This window comes from Echinops telfairi, unplaced genomic scaffold (genome assembly GCF_000313985.2).
Source record: "Echinops telfairi isolate 266 unplaced genomic scaffold, ASM31398v2 ScPeMD7_5;HRSCAF=22, whole genome shotgun sequence".
Classification (NCBI taxonomy): Eukaryota; Metazoa; Chordata; class Mammalia; order Afrosoricida; family Tenrecidae; genus Echinops; species Echinops telfairi.
The window spans coordinates 43,174,007-43,199,999 of record NW_022103901.1 but is presented as its reverse complement, the minus strand read 5'-3'; the positions used below and the strand labels follow the sequence as shown (position 1 = coordinate 43,199,999).

The 25,993-nt window shown below is 40.3% G+C and overlaps 2 protein-coding genes across 4 annotated transcripts in view; both read right to left on the bottom strand.

Moving 5' to 3' along the window:
* MRTFB (myocardin related transcription factor B) overlaps positions 1-25,993 on the bottom strand; it is a 258,653-nt gene that overhangs the window by 83,221 nt on the left and 149,439 nt on the right. The window contains exon 1 of one of the 3 annotated variants that reach the window (XM_030888414.2): positions 4,612-4,931. The exons of the other annotated variants lie outside the window; for them this stretch is intronic. Coding sequence (XP_030744274.1) covers positions 4,612-4,732 — 121 coding nt within the window. The 5' untranslated portion in view covers positions 4,733-4,931. Of the gene's footprint in view, positions 1-4,611; positions 4,932-25,993 lie in introns of those variants that run through there. 3 annotated transcript variants of the gene reach the window in all.
* LOC105978892 (apelin receptor early endogenous ligand) overlaps positions 19,762-25,993 on the bottom strand; it is a 14,322-nt gene continuing 8,090 nt past the window's right edge. The window contains exon 2 of the mRNA XM_013005402.2: positions 19,762-19,892. Within this exon, the coding sequence (XP_012860856.2) occupies positions 19,762-19,892 (131 nt within the window). The remainder of the gene's footprint in view (positions 19,893-25,993) is intronic.

Here is a 25,993-nt window from a genome sequence, read left to right as displayed (position 1 = left end):
AATTATATAATTTCATCTCAAAAACAGATTGCCTATTAAAAAACAAAGAAACACTGCCTCGTGTGCTACAAAGCTTACTCAAGAGTCTTGGTGACCCCTGTATGTCATGATGTCATTGAGGCTGAGTTACAGTTGAAGGACCACTTCTACTTTAGACCTCCCTGTTACACCACTTTTGGTTTTGTAGAACACTGGCAGAAAACAGAGAAGAGAAGAAAAAGCCCCAATAAAAATTAAAATGTTACACAGTGCTTTACTTCTGGGAGTTTTTGTAGCAAGCACCCAGTCAATTGCCGAATGTTCTGTTTTTCACTTTGCCTCAAAAGGCTTAATAATAACATCAATAATAAAATTACAACACCACAATTATATTGTTAGTTTATTGCTTACTTTAAAAAAGATTAGAAGTAGCCAATGAGAAATAAAGAGAACAGCCCAAAAGGCAGATGATGAATATCAAACAAGAAATAAAAATTCTAGTCATTTAGGATCATTCCCTGCCGTGGCAAATCCTATGCCTGGCAGAATCCCTTAATTCAGATTGGTCATAATATTCCAGTTGAAATATAAACTATGCCTGAAGGTAACAGTTCAAATTATTATATTTGTTGCATAATAATGTAACCACGGGCTGCCAGATATTGGGGTGAGATACAAAAAGGAGCCAAATAACAATTCAACTGCCAAGAACAGTGGAGTCTAAGAGTGCAGATTTTTATCACAATGATATAGGTGAAATATAACAGATGCCATTAAAAATACAGATACAGTCAGTGGCATGTACAGAAATGACTGGGTGGGGAAAATACTGTGAGCAATGGCATCTAAGAGCAAAACACCATATCTTTGCAGATCCAGTATCTATTAAAAACAAATTCCCATGCCATTTCCCAAAGGAAGACACTTTAATCTTGCCAAGTTAAAATCCTCTTTAAAAAAATTTTTTTTTAATTATTTTAAGTTTAGACTTACACAGCAGCTAGAGTATGCATGAGATAATTCGCATCATTTCTAAGAGCTTTGATGCTCTGGTAAAAGCATTTATTTAATCTGACTTTGCTGGCATTCTTTGGGCTGTGCAGTCTTCTTCGCCCTTCTTTTTGAAGTAGTCCTCCCATTAACAAACACTCACTGCCCCATGAGGTTCCTATCTAGTCTTTCAAGCTGCTGTTGTCAATTTGATCGCCTATGGATAGTTCTTAAAAGAGCATAATGTTCAAGGCCGTCCTTCTTTACTAGTTACAACTATAACGTGGTTTTAAGAAGACTTCGTGGGGTAGTTTTGCTTTAATATTTAAAGATGATCTTAGGGCAATAGTTTCAGAGGTTCATTCATCCAGCGTGGCTCCAGAAAGTCTAGAGTCTATGAGAGTTTAAATATCTTCTGCATTCCTCCTTTTCTGTCCAAGAGTCTTCTCTGGAATCTTTGATGAAAGTTTGCAGCAATGGTGGCTGGGCACCATTCAATTCTTCTGATCTCATGGCAAAGGAGGCAATTAGCCACACCATCTATATTCTCCTCCTATTCTTAACTCTCCTTCTTCCTGTTGCTCCAGATGAATAGAAAGGAATTATAGTACTGTGCCTTAGATGGCTGCCAACAGGCCTTTATGATCCCATGTACTTCACGATAAGGTGCAGAAGCAGCACTAAATTAAGCAAATTAACCGAGATGTTCTATGAAACCACGACCCTACATGTACCACTATCATCATGACCTCAATTCTACCTTCCAAATCGAATTAGACCAGAGCATGCACACTGCTACAGATAAGAGCCTGCAATGCAGGGAATCCAGGATCGATAAACTCCTCAGGGCCAACAAGGAGAGTAGAGATACCAGGAGGATTAGGGGAGGGTGGGGGGAGAAAGGGGGAACCGATCACAAGGATCAATCTATAACCCCACGCCAGGGGATGAATAACGGAAAAGTGGGTGAGGGGCGATGGAGAACGATGTAAGATCTGGAAATAATATAACTTATCAAGGGTTTGTGAGGGAGGGCAGGCGCGGGAGGGAGGGAGAAGAAATGGGGAGCTGACATCAGGGGCCCAAGTGGGAAGAGAATGCTTTGAAAATGATGGTGGCATATGTGCAAATGTGTTTGACACACTGGATTGTGATAACAGATTGAAGAGCCCCCAATAAAAGTATTTAAAAAATATTAATACAGATAAAATAAAAACAGATGAAAAAAACAAGCTGGACAATTTATAAGGAAGACCAAGAAAAAATGAATGCATTTGAATGACGGTATTTATGGAGAATGTTGTTAAAAGCAGACCAGGTCACCAATAGCTTATCCTAGTGTTATATTCTACGAGTCTTCACCTGTAAGTGGTAACTGACACACTTGAGTTGTAGCTTGATTTTCCACGGGGCCCAAGGTTATGAGCATACTAATCCAAATGAAAAGAGTGGCTATCTGTAAGCTTTCTTTCATCTTTCCTGATCTAGTTAAACCGTGGCCCCCAGATATTGCACATGGTCCACATGCTCACCTGGGAAATGACAGGTTACAGGTTTTAAGAAGGAAGGTTAAACAATCCACTTCAACCCTCCCACCCCAGCCCCCGCAAAACTAGTCACTGAAATTTCTATGATACACACAGGGTAGCCATGAGGCTGAATTCACTTTGTTGGCAATTGCGGGGTTTTTTTTTTAACCTTTTTTCAGTTCAAATTGATGAATTTTATTATCTAGTCACTTTGGTGGAACATTTTGAAATATGGAAATTCTCCTACCAACCTCTTTATCCTTATGACAACAACCACAGGATACATCTCTAACGTACACAATGTAACAAAGGTTTGAAACAACAGGAAGGTGGCATGGAGCAGGTACACAGGATGGATGAGGAAGGAAACAACTATCCAGAGTCACAAAGCTGCTCAGCGTTGCATCTGGCCTTTGGCCCCAAGCATATCTGAGTCCAGGCTTTGCTGCCATTCGGTTACTGCACATTTATAAACTAAACTGAAAGTATGGTCTGAAAGTTTAGGGAAAGAATCTGTACATTATATAAGAATCTCAATTCTGCTGATAAGTCTCCTACCCTGCTGTTACTGTTTTAACCCTGGCTTTCTATGCTCGACATCATACTAGTGCTAATGCTGTGGCTTCTGTTTTTTCCTATTGTATTTTGCCAGCCTCTCAAGTAATACAAAGATTGTTCTCAATTTAGAGTATTAATTGAGAACAATTTAGAGTATTAATTGTTCTCAATTTATAGTATTAACTGGATGGTGCAGAGATAATTCTTGAACTTTGTTTGAATTACTGAATGTAAAAATATTTCAGGTCCTCTCAGGTAACTTTCTTCACTCCTTTGGCTCTCCAGAAAGGTGTCCTAAAAAAAGTCCCCGGGCACTGATTTTCTGGGACTTCGATAATATGGCTTGCTGTACCCCAGCAGAGGCAGCCCCATTGTTTGGCTCCTAGCAACAGCTATTTATACTTCATTGTGTGTCATTTGATTCGATATAGATGTTTTTTCTAACCATACCCCCAAGTAGTTTAACTCTAGCAATCCCAAATCATTTAAAAAATTATCATCGTTTAGATCTATAACACTCGACCAGCACGTTCTCATATTCTGAATGTTGGGGGCGGCAGGGGGAGGCAGAGAAGGAATATCCTTTTGGGAGAAGCTCAAGCTGCCATTAAGGCTGATAACTCTACATTTATGGCCTGCATTTCTCTAAGATGAGCACAGTGAGTGGAGAGGTGAGGGGGCAGCTGATGGCAGGAACTGACAACAGATGAAATGGAAAAGGGTTCTTTGTGGGGTTTTTTGCCCCCCAAAGGGATGAGAAAATCAGTTTTCAAATTGAAGTGTCGTGGTAGTGGTGGGGATGTTGACCTTCATGTTTCAAATTTAGGAAAAAAGTTAATTCTCTGTAGATCTTGAATTTCTTAATTGATGACCCTTGAGGGCCAGCTGCTACAACAATGCCAGCTGTCTCCTGGCTATCACCCATATGCCACCATGCTAGGGCAGAGGGCAGAAAGGCCCATAACTTTTTTTGGCTTCTTAAAGGAATCTGTGAGGTCCCTGGACACCGGTCATTCAAGAAATAATGGACTGAATTCTTAAATAAACACATGCCAAACTATGCAATGTGCTTTGTCACCAATGAAACCAATAATTTTGAGATTTAATTATGAAATTTAAAAATTTGTTTTTAAATGGGAAAAATAAATTGGTTCACTGGACAAAAATGAAATTTCCTGGTTATTATGTTTGAAAAGCTAAATTAAGCAATGTTCTGACTAACATTGAAAAGGAAATGGCCTCTCCTTAAAAAAGAGGTGGGGGAGGGAGCAGGAGGGGAAAATTGGAAAGCATGAGAAAATACACAAAATGAAAGCATTTGCTGAAATGAGGGCTGCTCACACACGCATGATTGCTGCGTCCCTAGAATTCTCAGTTATGGGGTCTTTTAGTGGGATCTCCACAGAGCAGGCTTTGGCTTCAGGGCCAGGAAGTCTGCCCATGGAAGGTCCTCGGTTAAGCCACCAGCAGACACACAGCAGCAGGGTTAAGCAGACAGACAGGCTCCACCTGGGAGGGACCCAGCAGTGTTATCCCTGGCCACAGATGGACTGACCTTCCTTTAGACTTTTCTGGTTGCTCCCTTCAAGGCATTCCTTCTCTTTTAATGGTTCGAAATCCTCGGCCGTTAAAATCTCAGGGAAGCCCTGCTGCTGCTTCTTGGAGCTATCGATCATGGTGAGAGGCTTCTGGAGGCAGGCAGCATCAAGCGGCAGAGAAGCTCAATGCACCCAGCGGCAGAGCAAAGGGAGTGGAGATTCCTGGTCCCTGGGTCACAATTCGCTGGGCAGTTAAGTCTTTAAGTGGCCGCAGGCGGCCATTCCTTGCAGCTCCCGGCTTGACCTGCAGGCACGCTCCTGCTGCTGGAAGCCCGTACCTCTCCCACGTTGGGAGGCAGAGTCGTGGTGAGGGAGGCACGACTCTGAAATCCCACCCCTTTCCCAGCCAGCCCCCGCTCCTCTGCCATTCTAGCTTCCTCCGCGCCGGGGACTTCAACCCGCAGTTCGATGCTTCGAATCATCTGACAAACACTGCATCAGGCAGTTAAAAATAAATCCTCTAGTTAAGAGAGATGCCCGTGCCGATCTGGAAGAAAGACAAACAGCTGCCTGTGGTCTTGCTAGGATCTCTACACAGAACTGCAGGCTGTAGAGAGACTCCCGTGGCCCAAGAAGCGCACTCATTACTCACTAAGTTTTCCCGCTAGATGCAGCTAAAGGAAAACGGTCTGATCTCAGTAGGGGCACCACCCGCTCTGAATAAGCAAACAGACCGCCACCCAGTTCTTTAAGCAAAAAGTTCTCGTGCTGTCTGTACTCTCGGCTCTGCACTGCTCCCTTGGCGATGCAGCACTCTAGGTGATGGGTGGAAGGGCTTGTAGCTGCCCTTTGCTGCCTTGGACCGTTCTTCTCTGCGCAGTTTTCTCGGGTGCCACTAGTCGGCTGAGATTTTCTAAGGGGGGAAAAAATCACTCAAACCTTTAAAGGAATAATACGGAAAGCATCTACTTCCTGCCATCCCACCAGCGGCCAGCCCGTTTACTGCCACAGGAGCTGTCAGTCACGAGCACTGCTCCTTGACAGACTGCACTCATGACAGAGGGAGGCTGCACCAAGGAAATGAGGAGACAAGCCTCAGTTTACACAGATGCCAAATCTATGTCTATCTGTAGCTGGAACCCGAGGAATCCGTTTGTTTGTCTGGTTTTTTTGGTGGTTTTTGTTCACAAAGGTTCTATAACATCCATCCGATGTTATAAGGGCAGGGACATATGAATCCATAGTAATGCCAACAGAGTACCTGGAGTACTAACGCTGATTTTGAACCTCAGCTGAGTACTAATGCTGATTTTGAACCTCAGCTGCTCAAGCACCTCGGAAGAAAGACCTGGCAGTCAACTTCCAAACAATCACAATCATAGTCACTGAAAATCTTTGTGGAGTACAGTTCTACTCAGAAACAAGCAGCGTTACACAGCAGCAACAATATTAGGGAGTTCTCATTAAGTATTTGTTGTGTGAATGGAATTAAAACAAAGGAAAGCACAACAGAAAAATGTCTTCATAAACAGTACTCACTGTTCTCAAGAAGCCCCAGATCAATAAGCATCACTCGCTCTATTGGAACTTGATGTTCAAAGAAAAGATACAAGGATGTTTTGAATATGCATCTGAGAGGATCTTCTTGGGGATCAAAGAAAGGCTTTCATTTTTATAGGCAGAAAAATTAACATTCTTTTCACTATTTAAACAAGATCCCGGTGGCGTAGTGGATTATGCTTTGGGCTGTAAGGGCAAGGTCATTAGCCCTTTGGAGGCTAGGCTTTCTGCTCCTGTAAAGATTTACATCCTTGGAAACCCACTGGTGCAGCTCTACTCTGTCTTCCAAGGGTCGCCATGAGTCAGAATAAACTGGATAGTAGTGAGAAGAGAAATACAGCTGAGAAGCAGGAGATAGCGTGAAGCAATAAGTCTTTTGTCTCTGGTTCGGAAGCTGGTGTGCTGTTCTAGAGAGGCAGTTATCTACCCTTCTTCAGCGTCTCTTGAAAACGTGATTAAGTAACACATGACATGCTTCCTGGCAATGGAAATTCCTGCTGAAACAATTTAAGCCTGTCCCTGGTCATCCAAACCTCTGCCGAAACAAAGAGTGACAAGCTTATCAGGCTTCTCAAAAATGCCCTACATTTTTCTGCATCTCTATCTGATATGAAGGCTTTTATTCTTCTAAATGAACAACTCCCATTGTTTTAAGTGAGTAATAAAACCAATCTTTTTAAAAATGTTGCTTTGTTTTTGAAGACATACTCTATGTCAGTCACTTTATTAAATGTTTTGCAAAATTCATCCCATCTAATCCTCAACATTCCTTAGTGGTTCTCTGTGATTATCTATATGCTATAGACATTTTATAGATTTCAAAACCAAAGTCACAAAGTTTAAGTGGAAAGTCTGGAATTTAACCAAAGTCTTGGTTCTTCAAAACCCAAGTTCTTTTCCTTATAAAACAATCAGTGCTTCAGGCTTTTGTATGATATCAAAGTAGGTTTAACAGCAGAGGCCTCTGCTTTTATGGCCGCTTACCAATTCTACTCCTGGTGAGACAGAAGAAAATGATAAAAATCACACATACTAGAACACCTATTAATTTCCATGAAATAACGGTCAAATATATGCATATACACATATATTCCAAATTCATAGAACATTTTTCCACTAAGCTATCCATGAGTGGATTCTGATATGGCACTTCTTTATCCAAGTATTCTGGTGTGTACTTCCAAGGAAATTCTATGTAACCACAGCAGAAATGGCAGTATCTGGAAATAGACATCAATAATCCATAGACTCCTTTCCAGTTGTCCTATGAACATTTTTTTTTATAGCAAAAGTATTCAAACCAATGTCACATACACCAAGGTCACATACACCAAGGTCACATCTCTTCAGTGTTCTCCAGTCTTTAATAGTTTCTTGGCTTTTCTTTTCTGGAATTTTGAAGATAATTGGTCTTGGTTTATAGAATGAACTCAATTGGAGTCTGTCTGATGTGTCCTCATGATTTAGTTCAGGTGATGCATTTTTGGCAGGATTTACAGGGAAACAAGAGTGTGTTCTTTGCACCCCTTATCAGGTGGTACACAAATGCAATTTGTTCTATATGTGTGAAGTTATTTTGATCAATTGATTAAGATGGTACTTGCCAGGCTTCTCCATTCAAAAGTCAGTTTGTTCTTTTGTAATCTAGTTATTTTCTAGGGAGCTACTTTGAACCCAGTCCATGGATGTTCTTGGCTGAATTGTTTATTATTATGATAGTTGCCAAATGGTGATTTCAAAAATCTCTTAATTTCTTCTACATTTATTGGTGACACATCCTACTGCAAGGGAAAGGAAGCTCTTTAATTATCTATACCAGCATGGTCTCACAAATTCGTATTTTATTTAATGGGTTACAACCTGTTGCTATCATTCGTTATTTTGTGCTCACATTATCCTTATTTAGCTGGCATGAGCCCTTTCAAGAAGACTTTGGCTTCTTATTATCCTGATCCATCATTCTTTGAGCACTGGTTACTTGTTGGAAAACAGGACATTCCAGGCTCATCTTGTACTTTTCATGCCCCACCATTTCTCCAAAAGTTTTGCCTCTTTTTAGTAGAGAAAGATATTTATAAACCATGGTCTGAATGCAAAGGGTGCTCACTAGATCTTCTCTGAAGACAGAGGATGTATGGATGCCACTGCATGTGTGTATGTGTACATATATTTACTCTTATATATACAGATTTCAAGATAGAGCTATATTTAAAAATAGAAATAGAAGGTTAAGTAAAAACGTATTGCCACTAGGGTTCCAGTTCATACATGTACCAAGTTTATTACAAACAAAACATGGTTGAACATGTCTTTATGATCAGTGGATGGCTGCAGACAAGTTCTCTCAGTAATGCACTTGTCTTAGGTGGTATAGAGGGTTACATATGCAACTGCTAATATGCATATAAAGGTCGGCAGTTTGAACCAACCAGTGCTCTTTGTGAGAAAGAAAAGATTGTCTACTCCCATAAAGATTGAGTCTCAGAAACCCACAGGAACAGTTCTACTATAAGTTGGGATTGACTGGATGATAGTGGGTTTTTGGAAGCCTTACTGGTGTCTTCAAAAACGGTTCAGTAAGAATAGTGGCTTCTGATGTGATCTACCGGGCTAGTTAAATTCAAGGCAGAGAGGTCAGCAAGGGTTGTCCTAATAGTATTTCATTGGAAAACCTTACGCATTCTACCCTACAGACCTTATCTTGTCCCTTCATGCCTCTTTTTGTTCCCCAAACTCAAGGAATATTTAGGAGGATCATGATTTGAGTCCTTGGAGGATGCCAAAACTGTCATGGTATAAAGTGCAGACTAGAATTATTTGGGGAAGGATTAGAGAGATGGAAGTACCACCTTCAGAAATGTAGAGGGGCTCAGACAGAGGATGTTAGGGTTGTTGAGAATTTGTGATGGGCCCATGGTTTAAAGGCGAGATGACCAGTGGGTACCCAGGTGAGGCTAAGTGAGGAAGCCCACGTTGAGTTGACCAGAACCTGACCAGAACAGGAGAAGATTTCTTAGCCTGTGAACTGGTGCATATTGCTGCTGACTTTATGGATGGTCTGTCCTGATTTGACTTTGTTTATGGATATGGACTTCACTAGGTTCCAACTGGGATGAAGATTCTTCATGTCAAAGAATATGATTGTCTCCTCAGAGCACTGGGTTGACGTAAGTGGGCAGTATAGAGATTGGATACTCAAAATGGGGAGGATACAGGCATGAAGTGGTTGGTTTACAAATGTTCACAGGTGCTGGGATATGTTCATAGGATTATAGGATTAAAGTGCAGGTGTTACTTAACTGCAACTGTTAGGCATAGGATATATTTGTTTTGTTCACTTATAGAATGTTTTGTTTAAATGAGGGTGGCACATATTGAATTGTATGCATTTTAGTTTTATCCTGTTAGGTATAGATATGATTTTTATTATTTTCTGTTTGAAAATTATATATAGCTAAAGAGTTGTGTAAAAGTGTCAAACTGACAAGGGGTGGTCTATGGTAGTTACATAATCTGTTGTCAATTTGAGACTTAAGAGTGAAGGGGTGGAGTTTAGCCTGTTAATCAGGTCACAGCTTGCTTGATGACCTTCATTTGGAGGCCTTAAAGAGATAAATAGCTCGCTGGAGGTGGAACACATACACACTCCCTGCGAGATATGCTTGCCGACAAGACACACAGAGCTACGCTAGAGTCCTGGAGCTGAAGGAGCCATGTGGTGACCCTTGCCGGTGCTGAGATGCCTCTACTGCCACTGTATCTATAAGACTTTGCACCCATTAGTCTGTGATCATCCTGTATTCAGAGTCATTGAATGTGTTCCATGAGTCTGAAGAGGAATTTATCAATTGGTATTGGACATATGGGGTAGTATTGGACTTATGGTCTTGATCTGAACTGGGCTGGGAGGTTTTGTCAATATTCTATTGCTCTTATATATAAAGCTCTTTTCTTTTTTTAAATCATTTTATTAGGGGCTCATACAGACAGCTCTTATCACAATCCATACATACATCAATTGTGTAAAGCGCATTTGTACATTCATTGCCCTCATCATTCTCAAAACATTTCCTCTCCACTTAAGCCCCCCGACATTGGGTCCTCATTTTTCCCCTCCCTCTCCGCTCCCCCCTCCCTCATGAGCCCTTGATAATTTATAAATTATTATTTTGTCATGAGTCTCCTGGATTTGTTTCGCTAGTCTCTTCGGACTAACACATTGTATCAAGAAAAAGATGGCCTCACATTTTGCTATTTTTGTTTAATAAAGAGTTCTATTATTTCATAGCCATAGTTTTTGACTTTACCTTATATATTTATATATATTGAAAATCATGAGTTTCACTGATGCTTCCAAATCCAATGGAATAACCACAAGATCCATTCTTATTTTCTCCTCGCCATTTGTAATTCTCTTCTTCTACAGCAAGAAATCTATCTCCCATGGATCTCTGTCATCTGACACAAACATCCACTCATGCCATTTGCCACTGCTACTGTCTTGGTACTGCCAATTCTCTTCACTTTACATGGTTTTCAAGCCCTACACTGGATGGCCATCTCCACTCCCATCCTGTGTGGGCAGCTACCTTGCTAAGTTCTACATAATATCTTCTGGATTGAATTAGGAAGAGAGGAAGGAGACATGGAGGATTGAAATTTTAAAAAACAAAGCAAAGCTCCACAGTTGTTATAGAATTGCTTTCCAGGAGATCTGTCCTTGCTCTTTACTATATGTGCTATATCATCTTCACTGTCACTTGGCTCTATTGTCATCAGTAGCATTTAACTTCCAATGATGCACAACTAAAGTCACTTCTGCTGTGATAAATCTTCCAGTGTTTGTGTGTATGCTGTTTCAAAAGAGCTGTTTTAGTATGAAACAGACTATCATAAATCAAGTCAATTTTCCCACCACTCCAGGCACAGATATTTAATATGCGTGAGAAAAACTCTATGGTTTGGAAACTAGGAACAATCCAAGAAAGGCTTCAGGGAATTAGAACACAAACAACCATGGCTCAAGGGACCTCCATAAAAACTTGGCAGAGTCAGTATATGGTTATAGCAGAACTGATAAAAAAGATTATTGTGCCAATGATGCTGTATTTCAGTAAGAAAAAAAGTCTTACTGAATATTACCAGTTGGTAATATTTCACCAAGGAGAAAACATTGAGAGTTAATGAGGAACATAATTAGTAACTGCATGCAAAAAAAGAGTGTTAAGTGCCAAGTCATATTTGGAGACTGGCAATGAGGGAAGGTAACCTTTCCTTTTCATCTTCTCTAGCTCAGCACATTGTCTATGACAGGTGCTCAGTAACTGCCCACTGATGTGAATGAGGGCCTATGGTAGGGCTTTCTTGGTACAATCTGGGAGCCACAGTACCATGCAATCCACCTAGACAGTTAAGATTGGATATTTTCAGGGGACACAAATTCAAGTGTAGGTTACACTTACATTTTTAAGAGGGGACCATAATTTTAATGGAGGGACAGTGAAAAAGAGGAAGACCCTCAATGAGACAGACTGACACCATGGCAACAACAATGGACTCAAGCATAGGAACAAGTGTGAGGATGTAGCAGGACCAAGCAGTGTTTTGTGCTGTTGTGCACAGGGTCACTATGGGTCAGAACCAACTGGATGGCACCTAACAATAATAGTTTTAATAAATTATATGAGCTTTTCTTTTTTAACATTATTAAAAACCAGTATTAAAATATAATTTCTATAGCATTACTAATTGTTGTAAGTCTAGTTAATTAAAATAAGGCATGTATCTTAACAGTACTTCACATTTATCGCTTTTGAAATATGCACATATTAAGCACACAGTACTTGAGATGCATGAGATGAATAAATTGTCCCCTGAGGAAATCAATGTTTCGTGAGAAGGAGCACAATCTGACATTTTGAAAAGCAGTACGATCGTCACCAGGAAGCACCAGTGATTTACGACATTAAGTATCATAGCATAGTTGAATAGTCCCAACAGGGCAAAATCACTTAATAAATGCATGGATTATTTGGCTTGTATTTTGAGCTTCTCTATTTCCAATATTAGAGTTACCAATAGGCATATAATGACAGATAAGATGGCTGGAAGATTTACAACAAAAACTTTTCCTTAGATTATACATCTTCAGATCAGTCTTGCTGGAATTCTGAGATGAGCTCCCAGTTAAGGAATGTAATGGAAATGAGATGCCTGACCTCCACAGCTTTGGAGGTTTAGTTTAGAAGTGAAAACTTATTTGTTTGTTGTGAAGTAGATTCCAACTCATTCCAACACCGACCATCTAAGACAGAGGAGCCTTGCCACACGAAGCTTCCAAGGCTATCATCTTGTTATTTTAAACTTTCATTGTAAAATGGATGAGGTGCTACAGAGCAAACCAGTTTCCTATTCCACAGTTCATGTCACTGGTCATCATTCCCTCAATGCAGCATCAATTATCCCACTTCCTCTGCGTTTCCCTTTCCATCTCTTCTTCCTCCCTGACCCATGGCACTTGGCTCAAGGCTGTGAAATCTATGGAATTAGAACACCAGGTCTGTCTTCTGTGGAACAGCTGGTGAGTTCAACCACTGACCTTTTATTTTTTTCTTTAATTAGCAGAGGAGGACACAACCTCCGAGCCAGCAGGGCTCCTTAAAAGGAGCCTATTCCAGAAAGGCTGGACCGTGGATTGTTGAGCATCAATCCTACAAACTGTTCTCTACGTGTAGATCAGGGTGGAGCACGCAGAGGTCAAGCAGGTGTCTCGTACTGGAAAACAACCTGTCATACCTTTTCCTAGCCTTTTGTCCAAGAGACAGCTGCAGTTATTTTTTAGGGTAAATATCATGAGGCGTTTTCAACTTTGTATAACTGATGTCATGTTTTAACTTGCTCTTTTAAGATTGCAGGGACTATGGCATAGTTTAAAACGTCTTCTGACACATGTGTTTCTTTTTCTGCAATTTGCAGAAATTGTGTTCCTTTATCACTTGGGGTGTTACTCTATCTATTAAGGACAGCATGGCTGGTCCTGTTTGGCGATATCCTTCTGATGGCACTGTGAATTAAGTCACATGGTCCGTGGCAGTTCAGACTCGTCAGCTACTCTGTACAAGGAAGAAGGGGTTTCTGCTCCTGTGCAAAGACAGCTTGCAGTGGTCTGAAGAGAAAAGACTCACTCACTGCCCTTGAGTTCGTGCTGATGCATAGCAGCCCTACAGGACAGAATTTTCAATGCTACAAATCTTTATGGGAGGCTCAGAAATCCAAAAGAGCAGTTCAACTCTGTCCGATAGTGATGCAGTGAGTCAGAATCAACCCAAAGCTAGTGGGCTTATCATTTATCTTTTAATTCTAGTGATGGGACACTGTGTGTGCTGGGTGGAGGAAGAAGAGTCACTACAAACTTTCCCTCATTCATTCTTCTCATCGAGGTTCAGAATCACTGAGGTTCTCATTGGGATTGCACTACGGTCTGCTAGCTGATTTACGTTGGGAAGAAGTGACTCTGGCCCTGGCTAACTTGCTATGGTCACTAGTCAAACTTGCTCTGAGAATCAGGCAGAACAACCGGACTGGCAGGAGTCCAGGGATGTGTTGTTGGTGCATGAGTTCTTCTTCTTCTTCTTTAACAGTTTTATTGGCACATACTGCACATATCATACAATTTAATAGTTCAATCACATCAAGAAGAATTGTACAACCATTACTACAATAAATTTTCGAGCTTTTTAGGTCTGTGTCGTTAAATCATTTTTAAAATGAGTTGTGTATAAAAAGGAGGGCAAAAGAGAAGAGGAAGATAAAAAGGGGGGAAAACAATCAAATGAGGGTGATGGGGAACAGGGCACTAATACATCCATGGGGAGGGTGTTGTTTATGTTTCCATAGGAAAGGGAGACCCCATCCCAGAGCGCCAAGCCTTGAGGGCAATGCATTGGCATGGAGCAGTGAAGTAACAGAGAGGACAATGGGGTTGGGCCCAAGCCAAGCTATGTTGCCCCCTCCCTAGAAGGCAATACAGAGGACAGCACTGAAGATATAGCCTGGGGAGAGAGGTAAGTCTGTCTAGACCACACAGGAGTGAACTGGGAGGGAGGGAGGGAGGAAAGGAAAAAGAGAGAGAAAACAAACTTTATCATGGCCCACCAAGCCCCGGGGACAACACCCCTGCTCAGAGCAGCCAATGCACAGAGAGGACCGTAGGGCTGGCCCTACCATGAAACACAACATTCCCTCACTGACCCATAGCACTACGTGGGACAGCAATGGAGACACTGATCGGAAAGTGTGGCCAGTCTGCCCCACGCACGGCAGGGTGAAACGCAAAGGGAGTGCAACACGGCAGCAAGGGGAGCAAAGTAACCAAGTCCCGGAGGAATTCTGAAAACAGACTTCTGACTTGGGGAACAGGGCTTGGCACCTCATCAGACTTGATTGGAAAACATACATAAGGGTCAGCAGACAGACCTGGAACTATCTATTTTTCTTGTTTTGTTTTTGTTTTTCTTTTGTCCTATGCCTATCTTTATAAGATAGGCAGGACAAACAATCCTGAGGAGAAAACAATGGGACTGGTGGTTCCAGGGGGTGGGGGTGGGGGGACATGGGAGAGGAGAGGGTAGGGAGGGGGGTTGGGGAGCCAACAAACTCAGGGATAAGGAAACAATAAAAGATCTAAAATTGATGGTGAGGAGGGTGTTTAATGCCTGGTGGGGTTTAATCAAATGCAATGTATCCAAGAGGAATTATAGAGAGCTGAATGGAGAGGGTGAGCATGATAGTGGGATAGGAGGAAGGTGAAAGGCAATAGAGGAAATACAAGGCAAAAGCCAGTTATAGAGGTATAGCTATAGGCATGTATCTATGTAAATATACTAATTTATAATGAAAGGGATAGAGACCAATGTACACATATTTATATGTTAAGTATTAGGATAGCAGATGGACTTTGGGTCTCTACTCAAGGCCTCTCTTAACACAAGAACACTTTGTTGTAATAACCTGCCACTCTTTGATACTCACCTTCCTGACAATTGCTGAAGACAAAATGGGTGCATAAGCAAATGTGGTGAAGAGAGCAGATGGTGCCCGGCTATCAAAAGATTGTGTCTGGGGTCTTAAAGGCTTGAAATTAAACAAACAGCCATCCAGCAGGGAAGCAAAAAAGCCCACATAGAAGAAGCACACCAACCTGTCTGATCATGAGGTGTAGAAGGGAACAGGCATCAGGTCTCAAAATCCAAAACAAGCAACTATTTTAAGGTGAACGAAGGGGTTTTGAGTAGAGACTCAAAGCCTACCTGTAGACAATTGGATATCCCCCCACAGAATGATTATAAGGAATGATTCAACCAAGGTGCAGAATAGCACCAACGAAATACACACCATCCCTTTAGTCCCTGAATGCCCCACACCGCCGCCCCACTACCATGACCCAGTTCTACCTTACAAATTTGGCTAGATCAAAAACACACATTGGTACAGATAAATGCTCTTGACACATGGAATTCAGGACAGATAAACCCCTCAAGAACAGAAGTGGGAGTAGCGATATCATGGGTGTAGGGGGATGTTCGGGGAGGGAGAAGGGGGAGAAAGGGGGAACCCATCACAAGGTTAGATAAATAGCGCGCCCCCCCCCAAGGGGATGAATAACAGAAATGTGGGTGAAGGGAGACAACAGACAGTGTACGATATGATATAATAACAATATATAATGGATCAAGGATTCATGAGGGTGGAAGAGTAGGGGAGGGAGGGGAAAAAAGAGGAGCTTATACCAAGGGCTCAAATAGAAAATGTTCTGGAAATGACGATGGCAATTTATGTACAAATATGCTTGATACAACTGATGCATGGAATGTTATGAGCTATAGGAGCCTCCAATAAAATGATAAAAAATGAGTTGTGTAATCACAATCAGTTCTAGTACTCTCCCTCCCCCCTCCTGCATACATCATTTGCTCCTTAAAATCCCCTCACGTTCCCTATCTCCCACCCTCAACCCCTATATCCCCTATATAACCCTTGTGTCAGTTACACGAGCTCTTTAAGAAAAATTTTTAAAATTGTACTCTTATTTTCCTTATCCAAGGGGAAAAAAAGGGAAAGCTTTTGATCCACCGGATGACTCTTTTTTAATGAAGGAGCTTGTTTTTGTTGAGTTCAACTCAAGGGGATCCTGTGGGGCAGAGTAAAATGCCCCAGGTGGTCTCCTCTGCTGTAATCTTCACAGGAACAGATTTGCCAGACCTTCTCCCACAGTAGTTGGCCTTTTGGTCAGCAGAAGAGCACCTGGCCCTTGCAGCCCTCAGGCTGCAGTCATCAGCTAGCAACGAAAAGTCAAGCAGGTTGGATATCACGATCATGGCATCCAACTTGAAGTAGTCTAAGGGAGAAAAAAATCACTCACTGCCTGATTCCATGCTGACACCCTACAACAACCCTACAGGACAGAGTAGAATTGCTCCTGTTGGTTTCCGAAGCTATAAATCTTTTTTTTTTTTTAATCTCAAACTAATAAGCTTTATTTTGCGGTTGTTCATCAAAGATGTGCTGATGCAGATGATTTGTTTTTCCAAGATAAACAACATATTTTGATTTAGCTGCCCAGCATCCATTCATACATCTTCTTCTTCTTCTTTTCATTATATATTTTTATTGGGGGCTCTTCCAACTCATCACAATCCATACATTCATCCACTGTGTTAAGCACATTTGTACATATGTTGCCATATATCATTTTCAAAGCATTTTCTATTTGAGCCCTTGGTATCAGCTTTTCGCTCTCCTCCGTCACCCTCCCTCCATCATGAATCCTTGATAAGTTATAGATTATTATTTTCATATCGTATATCATCCTCTGTCACCATTCACCCACTTTTCTGTTGTTCGTCCCCCTGGGAGGGGGTTATATGTTGATCCTTGTGACTGATCCTCCTTCCTCCCCCCACTTTCCCGTTATTCTCCTGGTATCTCTATTCTCATTGTTGGCCCTGAGGGGTTTATCTATCCTGGATTCCCTGTGCTGTGGGTTCTTATCTGTAGCAGTGTGCATGTTCTGGTCTAATCTGATTTGTAAGGTAGAATTGAGGTCATGATTGGGTGGGGTGGAGCGGGAAGCATTAAAGAACTAGAGGAAAGTTGTGTTTAATCAGTGCTATACTGCACCCTGACTGGGTCAACTTTTCCTTGTGAACCTTCTGTGAGGGGTTGTCCAATTGTCTATAGATGGGTTTTGGGTCTCCACTTCTCATCTGCCCCCCCCTCCACCACCACCCCACCCCCCACACACATTGGTATGATTTTGTTCTGGGTCTTAGATGCCTGATATCTTATCCCATTGACACCTCATGATCACATAGGCTGGTGTGCTTCTTCCATGTGGGCTTTGTTGCTTCTCAGCTAGATGGCTGCTTGTTTGTCTTCAATCCTTTAAGACCCCAGATGCTATATCTTTTGATAGCCAGGCACCATCAGCTTTCTTCACCACATTTGCTTATGCACCCATTTTGTCTTCAATGATCTATAAATCTTTATGGGAGCAGAATGCCTCATTTGTCTCCTGCAGAACAGCTGGTGGGTTTGAACTATCGATCTTGTGGTTAGTCACCCAGTGCTATCAGGTTGAAAAATGAATCATCCTTATCCCAAAGTGGGGATTAAATGTTTGCCTTTGTTTACCTCACACAACTGGGTATCTCTGATTGTGAACCTTGGGACTCATGACAAAGATGGAGGTAACACAAGTATGGCTGGAGAAATTAAGGAGCCAAGGTGACTATTCAAATCCAGGATAAAGTCATGATGTGCCCTCAGACAAGTTCCATATGTGTTCTTTATCTTATCACTCAACTTTGAGCTCTGGTGACACAGTGGGTCAAGCATTGAGTCAGAAAAGACTTGATAGCAGTGGTTTTATGGGGCACAGTGAATAGGTGCTCAACTACTAACCAAATGGTCAGCAGTTTGAAAGCATCAGTCTTTCTGTAGGAGTAAGCTATCACAGTTTGCTTCCATGTTTTACAACCTTGGACACTTTATGAGGCAGTTCTACTCTGTCCTATGGTAGTATAACAGCATCAGATTGAACTTCACGGCAATGGGTTTGGTTCTGGTTTGGCTATTCCCTTGTCTCATTCTTTGCACTGACTTCATCTATCAACTCTACACCTCCCCCACCCCACCCCCCAACACCCCTTACCTCTGGATCAATTATTTTTTGACTTTCAAGTGGTAGTTCCTAAAAGAGTTTTTTTCTTTCTGGAGTTAAGAAAACCTTGATTTTAAGATGATATCCTATATTCAAGACATGTTGTTAGGTGGAATTGAGTCATTTCTGACCTGTAGTGACTGTCAATAGAACAAAGCAGTGACTGGTTCTGCATCATTCTCAGAACTATTGCTGTGTTGAGCCCACTGTTATAGCTACTGTGTTAAAGTCATGTTGTTGAAGGTCTTCCTCTTTTTCATTGTTCTTCTACCTCACCAAGCATGATGTCATTCTCCAGGGACTGGCGCCTTCTGATAACATGTTGAAGACATGTGTGAGACAAAGTCTTGCCACCTTTGCTGCTAAGGATCTTAAACAGGAGCATATCGCCACGTCTTTCCCCACATTACTGATCTTTGGCTTAGTAACCAAGCACATGACCACTGCAGCACAAGGGCATCTTCCTCTTGGATTTGCTTGTTCTTCTGAAAGTTCATGGTATACTTAGTATTCTGCACCAACCATAACTCAATGGCATCAATTATCCTTTGGTCTTTCCTATTCATTGTCGGGCTTTCCTAACCACAGAAGGCGACTGAAAATACCACAACTTGGGTCGAGAACACCTTAGTTCTCAAAGTGGCACCTTTGCTCTTTAACTCTTTAACTTTTGCAGCAATATATCATTTGACTTCTTTTGTTTGTCTGTTTTTCTTTTTTTGGAAATCAAACTTTGGCTTTTTTAGAATTAGGGGATGATAAAAAAAATCAGAAATGATTTTAGTTTAAAAATAGCCTGAAATATATTTTATACTTTTATTTACTGCATGAGACAAATAATACAAAATGAAATTCATACTTTTGTAAATGTGAGTACCTAGCATGTAAAATCAGCAATTAATAATGTCCTCCTTAATTTCTCTATTAATTGGTCCATGAACCAATTACTTTGTCCTACATTGCATAGCTAAATGGTGAATAAAACTGACTTTAGATTTGGTTATTTTAATATATTAGAAGAATTATAAAAATATGAAACAAAAGTTATAAACTCTTGCATTTTTACTGTTACAGATTTATTAAACATTAAAAGGTAGTTTAAGAAAGCATATGATAATAATCATATACAGATAACAAAAATGAGAACTCTTTCTTATGCAGGTAAATAATTATACAACTACTGTGATCACCCTTTTAAATTTATGTTCTAGAGAGAAGCCAGAAAGAAGAGAATTCTATGGAATTAATGACTTATCTGCTGCTTTCAAAAAATTCCTTTTAGTGCAGTCCTCTAAGCAATCACAGTCCTGCCATAACAAAGTTTTCTTTTGTGGGTAGGTTGTGCCACTCCTTCTGCTGGCAGACTGTGCAGAGATCTAGTGAAGGCTCAGCGGAAGGACATTTGTGCATGGAGAGGCCTACATCTTCTCTGAAGGCAGCTGTGTCTGTTCACCTTCGCCACAGCATTATCAGCTGGTCTCTGTCCACTGAGAAGAAGATTTAGCATAAAAATGAAAACTCAAACAGAATTGTTCAAGTCTCATTTTTCTATTGTTTGACTTCTTGCCTACTGTTTCTATGAGCACTGAATGAAATCCTTGAGACTGATAATCTCGTTTCCATTTATCATAATGATATACTCTTCTTCATACAGTTCAGCGCCTCAAATTATTTACTCAGCACAGATTGAAGACGTACGGTGAGAGGTTACAGCCCTAACACACACCTCTGCTGATGCAATCATCTATAATTTTATAAGAAACACTTTTTTTAGTTTAGTGGAAAATGAAGATAGAAAAATAAAAATCTAAAGTAACTAAGGCTCTGCTATATCTCACATTGGTTCAGCTTTATACAATGCACTAAAAGTGACTAAAACTAAAAAGACGAGTGTTGCTAAGGATGTGAAGCAATCAAATTCTCAAATACTGTTGGTGTGAATGTACAACCACTTTAGAAAAGAGGAAGGTAATTTCTTTTAAAAAGTAAACATTTACTGACTGAGTCATTCCATTCTCAGCTATTTACCCAAGAAAAATGAAAAGTATATGTGTAAACAAAGACTTCTACAAGAATAAGAAAGTTCATAGCAGCTTTATTTATGAGTCCAAAATGGCAAAACAGTTCAAATTTGCTGCTGCTCTGTGCTCCTAAGTTTGTCTGACTTACTGCATACAATAGAACAAAATGCAGCTTGGTCCTATGCCATCACCACAAATCTGTTTGACTCACAATGACTCTATACAAGGTTTCCTAGGCAGTAAATCGTTACGAGAAATGACAGCATCATCTTTCTCCTGCAAAGTGGCTGGTAGGTCTAAACTGCTTGCCTTTCTGTTAGCAGTCCAATTCTTACTTGACAGGGCTCCTTTCACAGATAGGTAATAGAGAAACAAATTTCAGAATACCCTATATAATGGAATGGTCCCAAAGTATACAAGAATGACTGATACTCACAACCACATGGATGAATCTGAAGTGAATTATGTTGAGTGCGAGGAGACAGATAAAAAAGAATATACACTATGTAGTTTTAAAACCATAGTTTATAGTTATTTAACGTTCTAGAAAATATGCAAGAATTAATCATGCCAGGAAGCAAATTAATGACTGCCTGGGTACTTACTGGGTGGGAAAGAGGCGTGGACTGCCAAGGGTCACTACAAAGTGTCAAAGGTAATGAAAATGTTTAATATTATGAAAATGTTGGACCTTGGTGATGGTTTCAGAGGTATGTACGCATATGACAATTTCTCATACTAAATAACAAAAATAAATGCATGTCTATTACTTATATGGTAATTTTTGTCAAAAAAGAAAACCACACATTGGTACTTGTAGGAATTCAGATATTCCTTTATGAAAATATGGGAACTTTAAAATAGTCTACTTATTTATAAAACTTAAATGCTACGGAAGATTACTTATCTGGGTGTCTAAACCCTAAAAAGAGCTGAACAGTAAAATTGTTCTAAAGAATTTTAAGAAAAAGCAAAAACAAACCAAATTATTCATCCATTAAAGTAAACCACTTCTTCAGCAATAACTACAGAACAGTTTCCAAAGCATCTGGTGATGAAATGCCCTGAGCTGGGGTAGGCCTACATTATTAGGGTGGATGAAGAGAGAGTGATCCTGGTATTAGAAAACACCAAATTCAAAGACAAGATTAAACCTGACAAAGGAAGGTACTTGTTAATGTTAAATGTCATGACTGACAAGTGGAGATACAACAATGCATGACTATGCACAAAAGGACACAATCATCATCATCATAAAATAAAAGTGATGAGAGATAAGATGTGACACAGATAGAAACAAACGTAAACCAAGACCCAACCACTGGCACTGCATAAATCCCAGTTCATAGCAACCCTCCAGGATTGAGTAAGGAGCCTTGGTAGCAGTAATGGATTACCTGTTGGGCTGCTAAATGTAAGTCAGCAGTCGAGACCTTCAGCCTCTCTGAATGAAAAAGGTGAGGCTTTTCGCTCCTGTAAAGATTTATCTACTCAGAATCCAAAAGGGCAGTTCTATTTTGTCCTCTTGAGTCACAATGAGTTAAAATTGACTTTGGCAGCTTTTTTTTAGGATAGAGTAGAAATTCCCATAAGGGTTTCAAAGCTGTAATATTTATGGAAGCTGATGGTCACATCTTTCTCTTGAAAGGATTTTGAGAAGTTTGAACCATCTGCTTTTTGGTTTGTCGTTGAGTGCTTAATCACTGCACCACTAAAGTTTCTTAAATAAGTAATAAAAGAGAAATCCATTGCCACTAAGCTCCAACTCATAGCAACCCTACACAGGGTTTTAGAGCTGTACATTTCCATGGGAACATGTAGCCTCATCATTCCATGCAGCAGTTTCTGGGTTTGAACTGTTAACCTTGTGGTTAGCAATCTAACACTCAACTGACAGATCCACAAAGACCTTAATCTCCTTCTCTGAGTACAAAACAAAAAGGCCAGTAACAGGGAGTTGATTCTGACTCACAGTGAAGCTATAGGACAGAAGAGAACTGATCCTTAGGGTTTCCAAGATTGTAAATCTTCATGGGACAGGCTCATCTTTCTCCCAGGAGCGGCTAGTTAGTTTGAACCACCAACTTTGTTAAACCCACTGCACCATCAGGGCTCCTTCTCTCAGTGCAATACAAATCAAACAGGCAAAAATAAATCAGGATAAACAAGGGGACTTCAATAGTTCATGAAAAAGGGAACTGAAAGATAATGGAATTTTTCAAGAAATTTACAAGTCCTCTTGTGTGCATGTCCTAAAAAGCAAAATCAATAAAATCGTGTTACCAGTGTGTATTGAACTTTACACCCTGATGATGTAGAGAATGCAAACAAACAAAAACCAAAAAACAAACTCACTGTTCTCGAGTGGATTCAGATGAACGGCAACCCTATTTGGCAGAATAGAACTGCCCTGTGGATATCTGAGACTATAACATTTTATGAGAGTTCAAAGCCATGTCAAAAATAAAGCTACTACAATTGATTGTGGTAATGGCTGTGCAACTATTTTAAAATAATGATCGAACTATTGGATTGTATGACATGTGAATTATATAGTAATAATAAGGTTTTAAAAACGAAAACTTCAGTGAGCTCAACATATAAAACATTGCTAATAACACTGATCTTAATGTAATAAACTGATACATTAACTGTAAAAAATTCTTTTCTACAGTAAATGAGGGGGAGGGTGGAGTGGAGAACCAAAGCCCATCTCTAGACAATTGGACATCCCTTACAGAAGGGTTGTGGGGAGGTGACAAGCCAGTCAGGGTGCAGTATAGCACTGTTGAAACATGCAACTTTCCTCTAGTTCTTTAATGCTCACCCTCCCTGCCTACGCCCACTATCATGACCCCAGTTCTACCTTACAAAGCTGGCTAGACCAGAGTATGTACACCGATACAGATAGGAGCTCGAAACACAGGGAATCCAGCACAGATAAACCCCTCAGGACCAATAATGAAAGTAACAACATTAGGAGGGTTAAGCATAGGTAGGCAGAGAAAGGGGGAACTGATCACAACAAGCAACTTATAACTTCCTCCCAGGGGGATGAAGAAGAGAAAAGTGGGTGAACGGAGACAGTGCTCGGTGGAAGATATGAAAACAATAATTGATAAATTATCAAGGGTTCATGAGGGAGGGTGGGTGGGGGAGAGAATAAAAAAAGAAAAGAGCTGGTACCAAGGGCTCAAGTAGAAAGAAAAGGTTTTGAAAATGATGATGACAACATATGTAGAAAGGTGCTTGACACAATAGATGGATATATGGATTGTGTTAAGAGCTATAAGAGTCCTAGATGAAGGAAGGGAGATGTCGGACAGTGTAAGTTATGACAAAATAATGATAATGTATAAATCATCAAGGGCTCATGAGGGAGGGGGGAGTGGAGAGGGAGGGGGGGGAAATGAGGAGTTGATACCAAGGGCTCAAGTAGAAAGAAAATGTTTTGAGAATGATGATGGTAACAAATGTACAAATGTGCTTGACACAATGGATGTATGTATGGATTGTGATAAGAGTTGTATAAGCCCCCAATAAAATTATTTAAAAAACATAAGAAGAAGAGCAGCTAGAGAAAAAGAGGCAGTCACCTACAAGGGCACTCAGATAAGACTATGCTCAGATTTGTCAGCAGACACCATAAGAAGAGAAGAGAGTGGAGCAGCATCTGCTGAAATCTGAAAGAGAGTCACTCTAACCCAAGAATACTCTACCCCACCAAACTATCCATCAAAACTAGATGGACAGGTAGGAGGGTTCCTGGCAAGGAAACATTCAGAAACTACGTTAAAAGAAACCCAGCACTACAAAAAATCCTTGCCAATTCACTTTAGACAGAAGACCAACACTTACCAAGCACAAACAGGAAACCACTCTATAGTGCAACTTCAGCCAGAAGTCAACACATCGAAAACAACCCCCAAGGTAACAGTGGCCCAATGGTGAAAAGAAGGCAAGAATGAGTTCCCCCTCCAAGTACAAAACATACCAATAAGGAGGGAAGCAGGCAAATACCTAACACAAAAGGTACAAGAGGACAACAAAGAATCCACAAATGGATTTAATAACTCTGACCATTAATAATTTGAATTCACCCATTAAAGACATAGGCTAGCAGACTGGATTAGAAAACAAAGCCCATCAATCTGTTGTCTGCAAGAAACACATCTTAAGCTCGCAGACAAAAATAGGGTGAGAATCAAAGGCTGGCGTAAAGTATATCAAGCAAATGACAATCTAAAAAATGCAGGAGTTGCAATTTTAATCTCTGACAAAATTGACCTCAAGATGTAAATTAAAACAAAAGATAAGATTGGGCACTATATAATGCTCAAGGGATCAGTAGATCAAAAGCCAATGAGAATAATAGATACATGCCCCACAAGAGAATCGCAAAATTTGTCAACCAAATTCTTCAAAAGATGAAAAAGAGATCACAGGTTCAACAATCATAGTAGGAGAGTTCAATACACAGCTCACTAAGGATAGATCAATGAGAAAGAAGCTCAACAAGGAGGCAACAGAACTAAAATCTAAAGTAAGACAATTCAACCTGATAAATATATTCAGAGTTCTCTATCAAACTACAAAAAGAAAAAAAATATTGCATTCTTTTCAAGTTCACATAGTACGTATTCAAAATAAGACCACATGCTGGGACACAAGTCGAGTCTGAGCAAATTCAAACATAGAGGTCACTCAGTCTTCCTTCTCTGACCATTATACCATAAAGCTGGAAATCAATAAAAGGAAGCTCTAAAAAAACAAGGGAAAACACGGAGGATGAACAACTTTCCTTTTCAAAATGAATGGGTACCAGTCCAAATTAGAGAGGAAATTAGGAAGATTTTAGAAACTAATGAGAATGAGAGCACCACATACCAAAATCTATGGGATACAACAAAAGCAATTATCAGAGGTTGTTTGACAGCAATAAATGCACACAAGAAAAAAGAAGAGAGACTTATGGTCCATATGCTATCACAAAACCACCACAAACTAGAATAGAGTCAACAAAATAATCCCTCTAATAGCAAAAGAAATAATAAAAATCAGGAGGAGATAAACAAATGGGAAAACAATAAAACAATGCAAAAATCAATGCAGTAAAAGCTGGTTCATTAAAAGGCTTAATAGAATTGACAGGACGTTGGCAGACCCAACCAAAGTAGACATCAATAGGATGAGGGATAAAGCAGGGGGAATTACAACATACCCCAGTGAAATTAAAAGATTAATTACAGAGTATTACTAAGGTTAGTACTCCAATATATACAATCACTTGGAAGACATTGACAAATACTTGGAAAAATAAACCCTGTCCAGATTATCCCACATAGATGTCAATAACCTGAATAGACCCATAGCAAAAATAGAAGTAGATAAGGTTATCAAGGAACTAACAACTAAAAAAACTCCTGGCCAAATGGTTAAACAGGAGAATTCTAGCAAGCATTCAGGGAAGAGCTGACACCAATTCTACACAAGCTCTTCCAGAGCATAGAAAAGGGCGGCAGACTCCCAAAATCATTCTGTGAAGCTAGTAACACTGATACCAAAGATGGGCAAAAATCCCACAAGAATAGAGAACTA